Below are 15,834 nucleotides of genomic sequence, written 5' to 3'. Positions count from 1 at the left end.
ACCTGTACTGTGGGGAAAGCAGTCTAGGAAGGCCCATGGAGAATTTGCAAGGATTTGCAAAGGACCCAACCATTTTCCTCCTTAAGTTTGGATATCATAGAATGATTTGCCTCGTGTTGTTTTACCTTTTTTTTGTTTCTTTAAAGACAGGGTCTCACTCTGCTGCTCAGGCTGGAGTGCAGTGGTATGATCGTGGCTCACTGCAGCCTCGATCTCCTGGGCTCAAGCGATGCTCCTGCCTCAGCCTCCCAAATAGCTGGGACTACAGGCATGCACCACTGTGCCTCACTAATTTTTTAAAATGTTTTGTAGAGATAGGGTCTTGCTGTATTACCCACGCTGGTCTGAACTTCTGGCCCCAAGCAGTCCTCCCACCTGGGCCTCCCAAAGCTCTGGGATTACAGGCAGGAGCCACCAGGCCCAGCCTATGTTATTTTATATTTGAGAGACCTTTGAACCCTAACATTTGGGAGGAAATGCACAGAATTTGGAAGATAGGAGTATCTGGAAATGGTTCTCTTGCCTTCCTAGTCACGATAGCCTCTTCCCAAAACCTCTGTTCTTTCTCCCAAAGTGAGCCTGCTTCCTATTTATCAGTGTTGGAATTTGACACTGGCATCTCATCTGTGGTTTCTTTGAGGTTTAAAACCAACCTAGGCCGGGCGTGGTGGCTCAAGCCTGTAATCCCAGCACTTTGGGAGGCCGAGACGGGCGGATCACGAGGTCAGGAGATCGAGACCATCCTGGCTAACAGTGAAACCCCGTCTCTACTAAAATACAAAACTAGCCGGGCGAGGTGGCGGGCGCCTGTAGTCCCAGCTACTCGGGAGGCTGAGGCGGGAGAATGGCGCAAACCCGGGAGGCGGAGCTTGCAGTGAGCTGAGATTGGGCCACTGCACTCCAGTCCGGGCGACAGAGCGAGACTCTGTCTCAAAAAAAAAAAAAAAAAAAAAAAACCAACCTAGTACTATGGTTGCCAGGGACAGCCAGATGGTAGACATGCTATTACGTGGAAGAGTCTTCTGGAAAGGGGATGGAGGGGAGAAGAGTCGGGGTAGAGAACACAGTGCAGACACGGGATACCTGTCCCTGCCAACTTCCTTCTCCAGCCCTGGGATATGTAAGAGGGAAAGAACTGGTATCCGTTTGACTCAAAGGCAGACCTCAACCCAATTGGATATTACATTCTTGTAAAAGGGCCTCCTGAATTTATTTATTAATGAGTGTGTACTGAGACTGCTCTCAGCCAGTTAGTGTAAGACAAGAAGAAGATTCAGTTTGCCCAAAGTTAACGTGCATCATTGCCTCCACTGAAGCAGGAAGCGTAGCTAGGACTCTGGAGTCCAGTGGCTAACAGGTGCTTCCGGAGTGAGAGGTGGTCAGGATCCGGAAGCCGGGCCACCATTCCCAGATGCCAACACCCACAGAATATGACATGAAAGCACCCTCTTGAAATTCCTGCATTATTCACTGCATTGGGTTAAAACAGTGGTTCCAACCTTTCATAGTTTCTATTTTTTTTTTAGCAAGTATTTACTTAGTGCCTGCCATGTGTTACACAATATTGTAAGCACTTAGAATCGGCAGTGAAGGGCCAGGTGTGGTGGCTTAGGCCTGTAATCCGGCACTTTGGGAGGCCGAGGCAGGTGGATCACCTGAGGTCAGGAGTTTGAGATTAGCCTGGCCAACATGGTGAAACTCCGTCTCTACTAAAAATACAAAAAGAAAACTAGCCAGGCGTGGTGGTGGGCACCTGTAACCCCAGCTACTTGGGAGGCTGAGGCAGAAGAATTGCTTGAACCCGGGAGGCGGAGGTTGCAGTGAGCAAGATTGCACCCCTGCACTACAGCCTGGGTGGCAGAGTGAGACTCTGTCTCAAAAAAAAAAAAGAAAAAAATAATTGGCAGTGAAGAAAGACCCTTTGTGGAAAGAGGATGAATAAGCAGGCCAGCAAGCAGGCAAGGTAAAGCCAGGGTGCAGCAATGCTCTGAGAACAATGGCAGGGAGAACAGGAAGGAGTGCAGACATGAGGCAGAGCAAGGGCAGAGTGGTCAGGAAAGACCTCCAAGGGGAAGCGGTGCCTGACTGAGTGTGCCCTTGGCAGTGGGAAGGAGCCGGCCATGGGGCTGCGGGGGTAATTGAAGACCAAGAAGAGGGAAGTGAGGGCAGAGGCCATGGAGGCTTTGGGGAGGAGAATGGAGCCGTAGACTGAGGCACCTGAGCATGTATGACCTATGGGCCAAGGTAGAGTTTGGATTTTATTCTTATAAGAAAGGAGACTAGGCCAGGTGTCATGGCGGGCACCTGTAATCCCAGCTGCTCGGGAGGCTGGGGCATGAGAATCCCTTGAACCCAGCAGACGGAGGTTTCAGTGAGCAGAGATCATCATGCCACTGCATTCCAGCCTAGGCAACAGAGCGAGACCCTGTCTCAAAGAAAAAAAAAAAAAGAAAGAAAGAGAGAGACTAATAAAGGGTATGAAATCGGACATGATCTGGTTTACATTTTTATAAGTTTCAGGAATGGATTGGAGTGGGGTGCAGAGCCATGTCTGAGGCTCATGCATTTGATGCACACCAGGTGGGGAGATGCAGGTGGTCAGAGCTGCGGTAGCAGCAGTGCACAGGGAGAGAAAGGACAGATTCAGATGCACTTTGAGAGTGTCACTCATGGGTTGCTTGTGGGGCCTGTGGAATCAAGAATGACTCCTGCGTCTGGGTCCTACAGAAGTGAGTGAACGGTAGTGCTGTTTGCTCAAGTGCCAAGCCCTGGAAAAGAACCTGTGTTGCTGGTTCTAGTTTGGAGTCAAGAGTTCTAGTTTGGACCTATTAAAATTTGAGGTGACACTCAAGTAGCAGATGAAGTAGGTGAATATAGGAGTCTGAAGTTTAAGAGAGAGCTTGGGGGTAGACTGATTTGGGAGTTACAGGTTGCAGTGACTTCCAACATCAGCGACCTGGAGTTGGCCAAACCTCACAGGTTGAGGGCTTAGGCCTCCACAAGACTGTTCTCTCTTCAGATACCAGCCGTAAATTTGGGGATTCTAGGCCACCCTCACTTCTGACCAGCTGGCTACAAATTCTGGGTTTCCCATCACCCCCTCATAATTTGCTAGAATGGCTCATAGAACTCAGGAAAGTGCTATATATATAATTATAGTTTTATTACAGCAAAAGGTTTCAAATCAGAACTAGCCAAAAGGAGACTCATAAGGCAAGGTCTGGGATGGTCCTAAGCATGAAGTTTCCATTGTTCCCTCCCTGTGGAGTCAGGATGTGTCACCCTCCCAGCATGTCAATGTGTGAAAATATGCAGAGCATTGCCAACCAGGGAAGTTCACTGAACTGTGGCGTTCCAAGTTCCTGTTGGAGCTTCTTTATATAGGCATGATTGATTGACTCATTAAGCCATGATTCAGCTCAGTCTCCAGCCCCTTTCCCTCCCCGGAGGTTGGGCCTCAAACCCTAACCCTTTAATCACGTGCTTGGTCTTTTTGGCATGGCAGCCCCATCCTTTGTCATCTCCTTAGCTTAAACTCTCTAAGAGACCACCATGAATAACAAAGACACCCCTGTCACTCAGGAAACCCAAAGATTTAGAGGCTCCTTCCCAGGAACCGGGGACAAAGGCCAGTCAAGTTATTACACTTAGGTTGTTGAGGACTGTATAAGTTCTAGGGACAGTGTAAACAAAGAATTAAAGAGATCTTAGCTCTGAGCCTGGCAGAGCTCTGGGGTATGGGAAGTTTGATGGGAGGCTTCTGGAAGGATTTCCTCACTCCTTAGAGTGTGCAGGAAAAGATGGGCTCCTCCCCAGCCAGAGGAGCAAGGTGTTACAGAGGCTGGGAGAAGAGAATCTCTTGGAGGGTTAACTACGTCAGACACCCATGAATGGTTACATATGCAGGACAGGGAAGAGGCTGGTGGATTTGGCAGGTTGGAAATTGTTGGTGATTGTGACAAAAGTTTTTGGGTGTGGTGCTCACACCTGTAATTTCAGCACTTTGGGAGGCCGAGGCAGGTGGATCATTTGAGGTCGGGAGTTCGAGACCAGCCTGGCCAACATGGAGAGACCCTGTCTCTATAAAAATACAAAAATTAGCCGGGCATGGTGGCAGGCACCTGTAATCCCAGCTACTTGGGAGGCTGAGGCAGGAGAATTGCTTGAACCTGGGAGGTGGAGGTTGCAGTGAGCAGAGATTGTGTCACTGCACTCCAGCCTTGGCAACAGAACAAGACTTGGTCTCAAAACGAAAAGTTTTCAGTGGAATGGCAAGGGTGCATGCCTGATTGGAATCATTTAAAAAAATGGGAGGTGAAGAAGTGGTAAGGGCAAGCACAGTGACTCTCGATGAGTCTTGCTATGAAAAGGAATGGAAATGACATGTGAGGAGCTGGGGCAGGGGCCATGCAGGTCTAGGGAGGGTTTTTTTTTGTTTTTTTGTTTTTGTTTTTTTTTTTTTTTTTTTGAGACAGAGCCCTGGCCTCTGTCGCCAGGCCCTGGAGTGCGTGGCCAGATCTCAGCTCACTGCAAGCTCAGCCTCCAGGTTTAAACGCATTACTCCCTCCGGCTCCGATCACAAGTACTGGGACCTGACAGGCGCCCGCCTCGTCGCCCGGCTAGTTTTTTTGTGTTCTTAGTAGAGAAAGGGTTCACCGTAATTAGCCAGGATGGTCCCTCGTCTCCTGACCTTGTGGATCAGCCTGTCTCGGCCAAAGAAGTGCTGGGATTACAGGCTTGAGCCACCGCGCCTGGCCGGGAAGGGGTTCTTTTAAGGTGGGAGATAACTAGATCATTGTCTCAGGTCAGATGCTCCCAACTACTTTAGAACCCTGATTCAAACTGCCTTAAATAATAAAGAAATGTCTTCTCTTACGTAACTAGAAGTCCTAAGGTAGGTCAGGTTCAGGCTTAGTTGATTCAAAGACTCAGCATGTTTTTAAGGACCCAGGTTCTTTCCAACTCCTTGCCTGACCATCCTCGATGTGGCTTCATGCCCAGGCTGGTAGCATGGCAGCTGTAGCTGTCCCAAGCATCACATCCAGACATGAGTGCACAGGAAAGCCCATCTTTTCCTGCACACTCTAAGGAGTGAGGAAATCCTTCCAGAAGCCTCCCATCAAACTTCCCATACCCCACTGACCATAACTAGGTGACATGCTTTCATGGGAATCACTTACCAGCCAGTGACTGGAAAGGAAAAGCCCTCATGGCCATGCATGGGGCAGGGGGTGGGGGTGGGGTGGGGTAGAGGAGGAAGGATGATGTCATCGTTTCAGAATGGAAAAGTAAAACCCACTAGAGATGTGGGCCAGGATGCGGGGCTGTGTGGAGGCCCCTCAAGGGTTTTTATTTTTATTTATTTATTTTTTTTGAGACAGGGTTTCACTCTGTCACCCAGGCTGGAGTACAGTGGCATGATCACGGCTCACCGCAGCCTCAACCTCCCAGGTTTAATCTTCTCGCATCAGTCTTCTGAGTAGCTGGGACCATAGGCGTGTGTCACAGTGCCTAATTTTTAAATTTTTTTTTGTAGAGATAGGGTCTCCCTAGGTTGCCTAGGCTGGTCTCAAACTCCTGGGCTCAAGCAATCCTCCTGCCTTGGCCTCTCAATGTGTCAGGATTATGGGCATGAGCCACTGTGCCTGACCAGCTTGTGCAGTTTTTCAGCTGCCTGAGTGCAGTCACAGGACTGGAGTTCTCCAGGCAAGCACAACAGAGGAGCAAAGGCAATCACAGTGCCCTAGCAAGTGCCTGGGCTGCCGGGCCTGGAGAGCCAAGTTGGGTCAGGAAGACAGAAAAAGGTTGGAGGTGGAGGGCATGGCGGGATGGTGAGAATGTGGATTGAGGCTTACACTGGGTTGGAAGAATGGTCAGAGTAGGACTGTCTTAGGTTGGCTTCCTGGGAGACAGCCCCTGGGAGTTTATGTGCATCTGGTTTCTTTGCAAGTCCTCTAGGAATAACACCTGGGAAGGAGTGAGAGTAGCAGGACTGGGTAGACAGAGAAGCAAAGACCCTCAATGCCATGGCCACAGAGGCCACAGTGATCTCCCAGGATGCTCTGGAGCTGGGATGACCTTTCCCAGGCATCCTGCACTGAGATGAAGAGAATTCTTTTGGCCTCTGCACCTGGCCAGTGTCCTGCAGAGATGGTTCTCTGCCAGGTCAATTTTGATTGAGACAGAGAGGGAGGGCGGGCCCAGTCTATTTAATAGTATCATATAAGGACAGATCTCAGTCAAACACCAATGAATACAGGAGGGCTGGATGGAAACATGGCAGATGTGGCCTGAGAAGCGGCCTCCGGGGAGCAGTTGGGCCCTAGGCAGAGGGGTGTGAGCACGGAGAAGAGAAAAGGATGCCGAGAAGAGGTGGGAGGCAGTCCCTTTCTTCAGAGCTCTTCCACAGCCTTCCCCTAAATTGGGGAGCAGGGCTCCTCTAGGGAGAAAGGAATTCAAACGGAAGACCAGGGAGGTGATGGAGCGTGAGGCATAAGAACCACTGGGTGGGGAGTGGTGGGAGGGGGAAGGACTGGGCCTGATGTCACCATTCTGATACTCAGAGCCTGGGCTTTGTCTCCCACTGCACCCCAAGGCACAAGAACTGTGCACTGGGAGGAAAGGGGGTAAGAACCGCGTCTCCTGGGGTGGTAGGCTGGGCGGCCACTGCCATGGGTGCAAGGAGGGCCTGTCACTGTGCTGCCAAGGTCCAGGTGGGTCAGGTGCCCACACCTGCCCAAATCAGATGCCCCACATGCTTAGTGGAAACATGATTGCCAACCTGTCTGATGCTTATGTTTCCAGCTCCCTGCATTCCATTCTGTGGGTCTCTAGATGGTTTTCACCTTGGATAAAATTCTTTCCTTCCCATTGAGAGATTGTTCTGAGATAAAAGTGAGCATTGTCAGTATCTGTGCTGGCTCACATCTGTAATTCCAGCACTTTGGGAGGCCAAGGTGGGAGGATTGCTTGATCCCAGGAGTTGGAGACCAGCCTGGGCAACATAGTGAGACCCTGTCTCAAGAACAAAAAAAAATTGTATTTCTTATTTTATTTTATTTTATTTTTTTTTTGAGACAGAGTCTTGCTCTGTCACTGGGCTGGAGTGCAGTGGCGGTATCTCAGCTCACTGCAACCTCTGCCTCCTGGATTCAAGTGATTCTCCTGCCTCAGCCTCCCAAGTAGCTGGGACTACAGGTGTGTACCACCACACCCAGCTAATTTTTGTATTTTTAGTAGAGACGGCATTTCGCCATATTGGCCAGGATGGTCTCGATTTCTTGACCTCGTGATCCACCCCCCTCAGCCTCCCAAAGTGCTGGGATTACAGGTGTGAGTCACCGTGCCTGGCCTTTTAAATTTTTATTTTATTTTATTTTATTTATTTACTTTTTTGAGAGATGGAGTTTCACTCTTGTTGCCCAGGCTGGAGTGCAATGGAAAGATCTGGGCTCAGAGCAACCTCCGCCTCCCTGCTTCAAGCGTTTCTCCTGCCTCAGCCTCAGCTGGGATTACATGCATGCGCCACCACTCCCAGCTAATTTCGTATTTTTAGTAGAGACGAGGTTTCTCCATGTTGGTCAGGCTGGTCTCCAACTCCCAAACTCAGGTGATCCGCCCACCTTGGTCTCCCAAAATGCTGGGATTATAGGCATGAGCCACTGCGCCTGGCGGAAAAAAATTGTTTTTTTAATTAGCTGGGCCTGGTGGCGCATGCTTATGGTCCCAGCTCCTTGGGAGGCTGAGGTGGGAGGATCACTTGAGCCCAGGAGGCCAAGGCTGCAGTGAGCCATGATCTCTCCAGTGCACTACAGCCTGGGCGACAGAGCCAGACCCTGTCTGGAAAAACAAACAAAAAAATCGTCCATCAGACTGCAAGTAAGTCTTGTTTTTTTCTGAGCAATTCTATCTTCCAAAATGATTTCTGGACAGCAGGTCCCCTACCCCTTAGTCCTCAGCGTTCTGGAGAGACTTCCTGTCCTTGCCGTGTGCCACCTGCTTGACCCGTTTCTGGGCTCCACAGCAGGGGGGCTTCGGGAAGGTCGAAGGGCCATGTAGATCGTGGCCCAGCACCTTGTGCAATCCCTCGTAGTTAGTGGAACTGAGGCTCAGATAGCACGCTCCCTGGACCCCCTTCGGGAGCAGTGTGGGGTCCTGGTTGAGAGCCCCTGTCAGCATGTTACTTCTTCCTATCTCCCCAGGTGACAGCCTGCTGATGGTGAAGAAACCCCCACGCCCGCCACAGCCCCAGCCCCAGCCCCAGCCACCGCAGCCACAGCCACAGTCGCAGCCCCAGCCGCAGAGACCTGCCCCCGATCGCAGGTGGCCGAGAACCCGGTGGCCCCCCGAGCCGAGGCTGCTAGACCGACGCGCTTCCAGAGCGACTGCTCCGGGGAGCAGTGGCTCGGAAGCGAGGCGCCGCTGGGTTGGGAGGACCGCAGCACTGGGGGCGGCGGGGGCGATGGGGCGGTGGGAGGCGGTGGGAGCGGTCGGCGCGGAGGTGGGGACGGGGGCAGGCCGGCGGCTGTGGCAGCTGTTGCCCTGGCGGGCTGCGGCGGAGCCTCCTCCTGCATGGCGCCCGCAGCAAGCCCTACTCGTGCCCCGAGTGTGGCAAGAGCTTTGGCGTGCGCAAGAGCCTCATCATCCACCACCGCAGCCACACCAAGGAGCGGCCCTACGAGTGCGCCGAGTGCGAGAAGAGCTTCAACTGCCACTCGGGCCTCATCCGCCACCAGATGACGCACCGCGGCGAGCGGCCCTACAAGTGCTCGGAGTGCGAGAAGACCTACAGCCGCAAGGAGCACCTGCAGAACCACCAGAGGCTACACACGGGCGAGCGGCCTTTCCAGTGTGCACTGTGCGGCAAGAGCTTCATCCGCAAGCAGAACCTGCTCAAGCACCAGCGCATCCACACGGGCGAGCGTCCCTACACGTGCGGCGAGTGCGGCAAGAGCTTCCGCTACAAGGAGTCGCTCAAGGACCACCTGCGCGTGCACAGCGGCGGCCCGGGCCCAGGCGCCCCACGGCCACTCCCGCCGCCACCCGAGCGAGACTAGGGCCCGGCTGGGGGAGGGCAGGGCCGGACGGAGTGGGCCGTGAGGCGACCCGAGGGCGGTGTGAGCACCAACCACCCTGCCCGGTGTCCTTGGCCACCGTCTGGAAATCGGCAACAGGCATTGCACTCCGGTTGGGGGTCCCCCAGATCTGTCTGGTCTGAATGGACGCCCAGCTCCTCTCTAGGGTGGACCCAGTGGCCGGGGAAGGGCCAGGGGAGCCAAGCGTCCTCGGGCACCGCCCTCACACCCCCTCGGGTGCCCTGGGACCACTGGGCCACAGATGGTCATCAGGGGAAGCCACCAGGGAGTCCCGAAGCCCTTCCGAGATCAGGAAATCAGGTCCCAAGGTTAGGAGACACCCTGAAAAAAAGCGAAGGCCGAGGGATGTGCTAAGGGTAACACCGTGATGACAACACTGCCTCGCGTTTCAATAGCGCTTTATACTTTTTTAAGTGTTTTCTATCTGTTATCCATTTCACCCTTGGCCTATCCCTCTAAGATAAGCGGGGTAGGATTTTCCTGGTGACTGAGGAAAGTGAGAGGCAGGTGAGACGGTTCACCCAATCACAGGGGAAGGGGCGCGCGCGGCCCCGCCGCGCTCACCGCCTACCTCCACTGCCCGGGAAGCTGCCGGCCTGGCCCTCCTGGTCTCTCTTCCGTTCCTCTCTCTCACCCACGGACAAAACCAGAAGCGACGGGAGGCCAGCTCCTGGGGTTCCTGGGAGCGGGGAACAGATTGGCTACGAAACTCCCCAGGTTGTGCATCCAGAGGGTTCTTCCTCCATGGGAGCTCCTGGTGCCCCCTCGGCCCCAGCCTGTCCCTCCCGCCCCCAGCCCCTCAATCTCGTGCAGCAGCATCTTGTCACTGCACAACAGTGGCCTGGTCCCCCAGAGGCAGCTAGGGCCCCAGGTCAGACCTCACCGTGATGATTTGTTCAGTTTTCCCAGGGCAGAGAGGCGAAGGAGAGGCTTTTGCTGAGAGAGCAGCCAAGAGTCTCTTCCCAGGAGCGCCAGGCAAGTGGGTGCTAGAGTCTGAGCCTCAGGCTCTCCTGCCCTGGGCCTCCCAATTGGTGCTATCTGTTACTGCCCGTGTTCACGGACATGGATACAGACCCTGCTATGCTCCATACCCTGCAGGCGCCTCGGGAAGCACCCAAAGAACTCCCCTTCACGTTGGTGCACCTGCTCCATGGCTCTGGGCACTGTGTCCCGAGGGGCCACAGTCTCCATTTCAGCGTCTTGCATGGCCTGGCACCGGGTGGGGTGGCATGCCCCAGGACCCTTGTTTGTGTCAAAAATGACTTTCCCTGCCCCTGCCGTGAGTCTGGCATTCTTCCCAGCCCGGAGCACAGTGGGTAGCCGGCACCCAGCACCACTTTGGTGAGCGCCCTGCTTCTGCCCTCACCCTCATCTACGCTGCTCTGCTTTCCTCAGACCCCTTTTTGCCGTGCAAAGGGAATTCTTGACATTAAATAAAAGGTATCCAGATTGCAGACTGCATGTTCACAGAGCTGGGGGTTCTCCAGCTTGCCTACAGTAAAGCCTCAATGAACTGGAATCCAATTCAATGGGGTATTTTTTTTTTTGTCTTCATTCTGCTTTTTGAAGGAGACAAATATTAAGAAAGCAAATTGAGATGAGAAATTAGACAGGGTTCAGTAGAGTGTTTTTAGAGCAGAAGGGGACCCTCCAGTGATCAGTTGCTGGGGGAGGGGGTAGTGTGCCACTTTTCAAAAGCATATGCAGAAAGGATTTTCCTAATCTAGATCATGGAAAGGTCAGAATGCTTTTTGGTTGCCAGGAGTGTGAGGAGAGGGGAGGCGTCACTGTTGAGACATGGGTTTAAAACACCTGGCCGGGCGTGGTGGCTCACACCTGTAATCCCAGCACTTTGGGAGGCCATGGCGGGCAGATCACGAGGTCAGGTATTTGAGACCAGCCTGACCAAAATGGTGAAACCCCGTCTCTACCAAAAATACAAAAATTAGCCGGGCATGATGGCGCGTTCCTGTAATCCCAGCTACTCAGGAAGCTGAGGCAGGAGAATCGCTTGAACCCAGGAGGCAGAGGTTGCAGTGAGCTGAGATTGCACCACTGCACTCCCACCTGGGTGACAGAGTGAGACTCCCTCTCAAAAACAAAACAAAAACACCTGAGCACGAGGCTGTCTGACCCCTTTATTTTACCTTCAAGGGGCAGATTCCCAAGGAGGCCTAGTGACTGAACTAGTGAGAGCCAAGCCTCTCTGCTTTCCTGTATCCTAGGCTGGTGGATGCCACGGCACCAGGTACCCCTCAGCTACACCATGAGTCGCCCCAAGCCCTGGCACAGGTTGCTGGAGAGCCCCATAGTGAGCCTCATCCCCAGAACTGATTGGAGATGGTGACACTCAGGGTGTTGGCCTCTGCTGGCTCCCAGGCAGTGAAGATCCTCAGTGAAGACTCTGGAGTCCACATCCTGAAGCAGGACTGGGGCCTTGCTTTGGGGGTGGATTTTTATTTTCCTTCTGAGGAAATGTAGTTTATGTATTTATTTAGAGACAACGTCTTGCTCTGCCATTCAGGCTGAGTGCAGTGGCGCAATATTGGCTTACTGTAGTCTGGACCTCCAGAGCTGAAGCAATCTGGTTGGGCGTGCTGGCTCATTCATGTAATCCAAGTGCTTTGGGAGGCTGAGGTGGGAGGATTGCTTGAGACCAGGAGTTTGAGACCACCCTGCCAACATAGCGAGACCCCTGTCTCTAGAATAAAGAAACAATTTTTAAAAACAGAAAGGCCAGGCGTGGTGGCTCACGCCTGTAATCCCAGCACTTTGGGAGGCCAAGGCAGACAGATTGCCTGAGCTCAGGAGTTCGAGACCAGCCTGGGCAACTCAGTGAAGCCCCATCTCTACTAAAATACAAAAAATTACCCGGGCATGGTGGCGTGCGCCTGTAGTCCCAGCTACTTGGGAGGTTGAGGCAGGAGAATCATTTGAACCCGGGAGGTGGAGGTTGCAGTGAGCCGAAATGGCAGCACTGTACTCCAGCCTGGGTGACAGAGAGAGACGGGGTTTCACTCTGTTGTCCAGGCTGAAGTTCAGTGATTCAATCATGTCTCATTGCAGTCATGAACTGCTGGGCTCAAGCAGTCTGTTGCCTCAGCCTCCCGAGTAGCTGGGACTATAGGCATGCATGCATCACCACACCTGGCTTTTTTTTTTTTTTTTAACTTTTTGTAGAGATAGGGTCTTGCTATGTTGCCCAGGCTGGGCTTGAACTCCTGAGCTCAAGCAACCCTCTCTGCTCAGCCTCCCAAAGTGCTGAGATTATAGGTGTGAACTGCTGCACTCGGTCTTTTATTTATTTATTTTTTAGATGGAGTCTCACTCTGTTGCCCAGGCTGGAGTGCAGTGGTGCCATTTCAGCTCACTGCAACCTCCGCTTCCCGGGTTCAAGTGATTCTCCTGCTTCAGCCTCTGGAGTAGCTGGGATTATAGGCCCCCACCACCATGCCCGGCTAACTTTTGTATTTTTAGTAGAGACGGGGTTTCACCATGTTGGCCAGGCTGGTCTGTAACTCCCGACCTCGAGTGATCCGTCCACCTCGGCCTTCCAAAGTGCTGGGATTACAGGTGTGAACCATCTCGCTCAGCCCAGCCTATTTTTTAAATTGACTTTTAATTTAAAAATCAATGCAGGCTGGACATGGGGGCTCATGCCTGTAATCCCAGCACTTTGGGAGGCCAAGGCGGGTGGATCACTTGAGGTCAGGAGTTCGAGACCAGACTGGCCAACATGGTGAAACTCCATCTCTACTAAAAACACAAAGATTAGCCAGGTGTGATGGCACACAACTACTCAGGAGGCTGAGGCAGGAGAATCGCTTGAACCCGGGAGATAGGGTTTGCAGTGAGCCAAGATTGTGCCGCTGCACTCCAGCCTGAGTGACAGAGTGAGACTCTGTCTCAAAAAAAAAACAAAACACACACACACACACACCACAATGCCTGCAATAAAAATTTGAATAGTTAAAAAAAAAAAGAAAAAGAAAAGAGGACCCAATAAAGAGTGAAACTCTTTCCCAACAGACTTCCTGGAAGTATGAGAGCTGCATCTGTGTCCTTACAGACCTGTGTTCAACTTCTCAGGCATTCAAATTCCTTCCTCATTTCAGGATATGCTTTTCTGGGCTTTCTGTCCCCATCAGCCTAGGAAGTTCTAACAGGGACATGTGGATTGTAGCATTCCTTCCTCAGCACTGTGCCAGATGATCGGCTACAAGCAGTGCTCTGCAAAGGTTGCTGCTCCAAAAAGCTCAGAGAGGTGGAACAGATCCTGAGGTGGGTGGATAGCTCAGGTAACTTCATGCTCATGGCCTCAGTTTGTGCCTTACTTTATGGAAAGGGGAAGGCAGGGTGTTAGGAGAATGAGATCGAGGGTGGATGGGTGGCTGCATCGTTATTGTTTCATGAACACCTATTAGGGAACAAAGAAGTGTAAGACCTAGTCCTTGCCCTCTGGGAGCCCGACGTCTAATAGGAGAGAAGGTATTTGTGAGAACAGCACTACTAGAAAGCATATAACTACATGAGGGTGGGGGCTTGAGAAATACACACCTGATCTTCCAGAAGACTCGCCACAGGACATACCACTGAGAAGTTGGGAAAATACTGGTCTATAGAAGCTATACTGAGCTAGTGATGGCCAAGGCTAAGTCTCTGGTTTCCTGGATCCTGGGCTGGGGGATCCTACTGCACTAGTGCCCCTTAGCTACGCTATGAGTCACCCCAGCCACTAGCACAGGCCCTAGGAGAGTCCCATAGGGAGCTCTAACCCCAGAGCTGATCAAAGATGGTGACACTCAGGATGCTGGCCTCTGCATTTTGTTCACTTAATTACCTCTTTAGTATTTAGCACGTGTCTAGCCAGGATGGGCACCATAGGGGGTACAAGTGATTGGAGTTGAGCGACAGACATGAAGAGGAAACTGGCAACCTAAGGCAGTACAATTTGCTTGACAGCAGAGTTGATGGGAGGAGTCGGAGCTCCTGATACGATAAGCATGAGATGAGACTTCATGGAGAAGTCAGGGATTGGAGGATGAATTGGATGGGACAGAGGGAAAGGAGGGAGGAGGCAATGTGGGACGAAGGTGAAACACACTGGGGAGACAGGAATTGGGATTGTAAGGCAGGAGACTGGCATAGCCAGAGGCCGTGGACCAGCTGCTGGTGGTCTGGGCCCCACAGAGCTGCAGCCCCTTTGGAACTCCTCAGGAACAGGAATGCATGGCGCTGAAAGGAGGCCAGAGAGGATGAAATGGAAGTCTTGAGAAGGTTGGTTTAAGTCAGACACCACCAAAAATGAGAAACACCCCAAAACACACAGGTAAAGGCAGTTATGGTCAAGGATTTGGGCACCATGACCGGCTGTCTGACATCTGGGCCCTGGGTATTGGGTGTTGGCAGGGAGTAAAAGGGAAAAGTAGGAAACTTCATACCAGGCTCAGGATGAGCCAGCCTGTGCCTATAATTTCACAGCATTGGTCCATCCAGCTGTTACTGTAAAAACATGGAATAGAGCAGCATCCTAGAGGCCCAGAACCCTGTTTTGGAAGAGCACAGGACAGTTTGGGGGAGGCCATGGCTGTCATTCCACCCCCCACTGACTCCTAGGGAGTCATTAGGGAGGCATATCCTCTCTCTCTTTCTCTCTTTCTCTCTTTCTTTCTTTTCTTTCTTTCTGAGGCAGGCTCTTTCTCTGTCGCCCAGGGTGGAGCACAGTGGCACGGTATTGGCTCACTGCAACCTCTGCCCCCAGATTCAAGCGATTCTCCTGACTCAGCCTCCTGAGTAGCTGGGATTAAAGATGTGCACCACCCAGCTCGGCTACTTTTTGTATTTTTAGTAGAGATAGAGTTTCTTCCATATTGGCCAGGCTGGTCTCGAACTCCTGGCCTCATGTGGTCTACTCACCTCAGCCTCCCACAGTGCTGAGATTACAGGTATGAGCCACGGCACCCGGCTAGGGAGGCATATCTCTAAACTGGTAATTCTTGAGATGAGAGATCCTAAATATCTGTTCAGAATCATACGCAGCCCCCAGCCCACGCTGATAAGGGTTCCAGATGTTTCCTTCCAGAAGAATCACTCTGCTCGTGAGATGCTGGCACTGTACCCCAAAGGTTGGGAACCTCTGTTCAAACTTCTTTAGACATAATTTAATTTAATTTAATGTGTTATTTTTTGAGATAGGGTCTCGCTCTGCTGCTCACTCTGGAGGGCAATGGTGGGATCATGACCCATTGCAGCCTTGAGCTCCTGGGCTCAAGCGATCCTCCTGCCTTGGCCTCTCAAAGTGCTGGGATTACAGGTGTGAGCCACTATGCCTGGCCTAGACATATTTTAAATCCACATCACCCCTCAGATAATTATATACCCCTCAAATAATAAAGCATGATAATTTCTATAGGTTTATCATAAGACTGTCTTTGTTATAAAAGACTACCTTTGGGCTGAGTGCAGTGGCTCACACCTGTAATTCCAGCACTTTGGGAGGCCAAGGTGGGCGGACCACCTGAGGTCAGGAGTTCGAGACCAGCCTAATCCACATGGAGAAATCCTGTCTCTACTACAAATACAAAATTAGCCAGGTGTGGTGGTGCATGCCTGTAATCCCAACCACTCGGGAGGCTGAGGCTGGAGAATAGCTTGAAGCTAGGAGGTGGAGGTTATGCGAGCCCAGATCATGCCATTGCACTCTAGCCTGGGCAACAAGAGTGAAACTCTGTCAAAAAAA

At 52.1% G+C, this 15,834-nt stretch overlaps 1 protein-coding gene across 1 annotated transcript in view; it reads left to right on the top strand.

The window, feature by feature from the left end:
* Positions 1-10,619, top strand: part of ZNF282 (zinc finger protein 282) — a 31,547-nt gene extending 20,928 nt beyond the window's left edge. Inside the window, exon 8 of the mRNA XM_017862407.1 lies at positions 8,202-10,619. Coding sequence (XP_017717896.1) covers positions 8,202-9,217 — 1,016 coding nt within the window. The 3' untranslated portion in view covers positions 9,218-10,619. The remainder of the gene's footprint in view (positions 1-8,201) is intronic.
* Positions 10,620-15,834: the final 5,215 nt, after the last annotated feature.

This window comes from Rhinopithecus bieti, unplaced genomic scaffold (assembly GCF_001698545.2).
Source record: "Rhinopithecus bieti isolate Rb0 unplaced genomic scaffold, ASM169854v2 scaffold_64120, whole genome shotgun sequence".
Classification (NCBI taxonomy): domain Eukaryota; kingdom Metazoa; phylum Chordata; class Mammalia; order Primates; family Cercopithecidae; genus Rhinopithecus; species Rhinopithecus bieti.
Note: the sequence above shows the minus strand (reverse complement) of the source record. Positions and strands in the feature narration are given on the sequence as shown.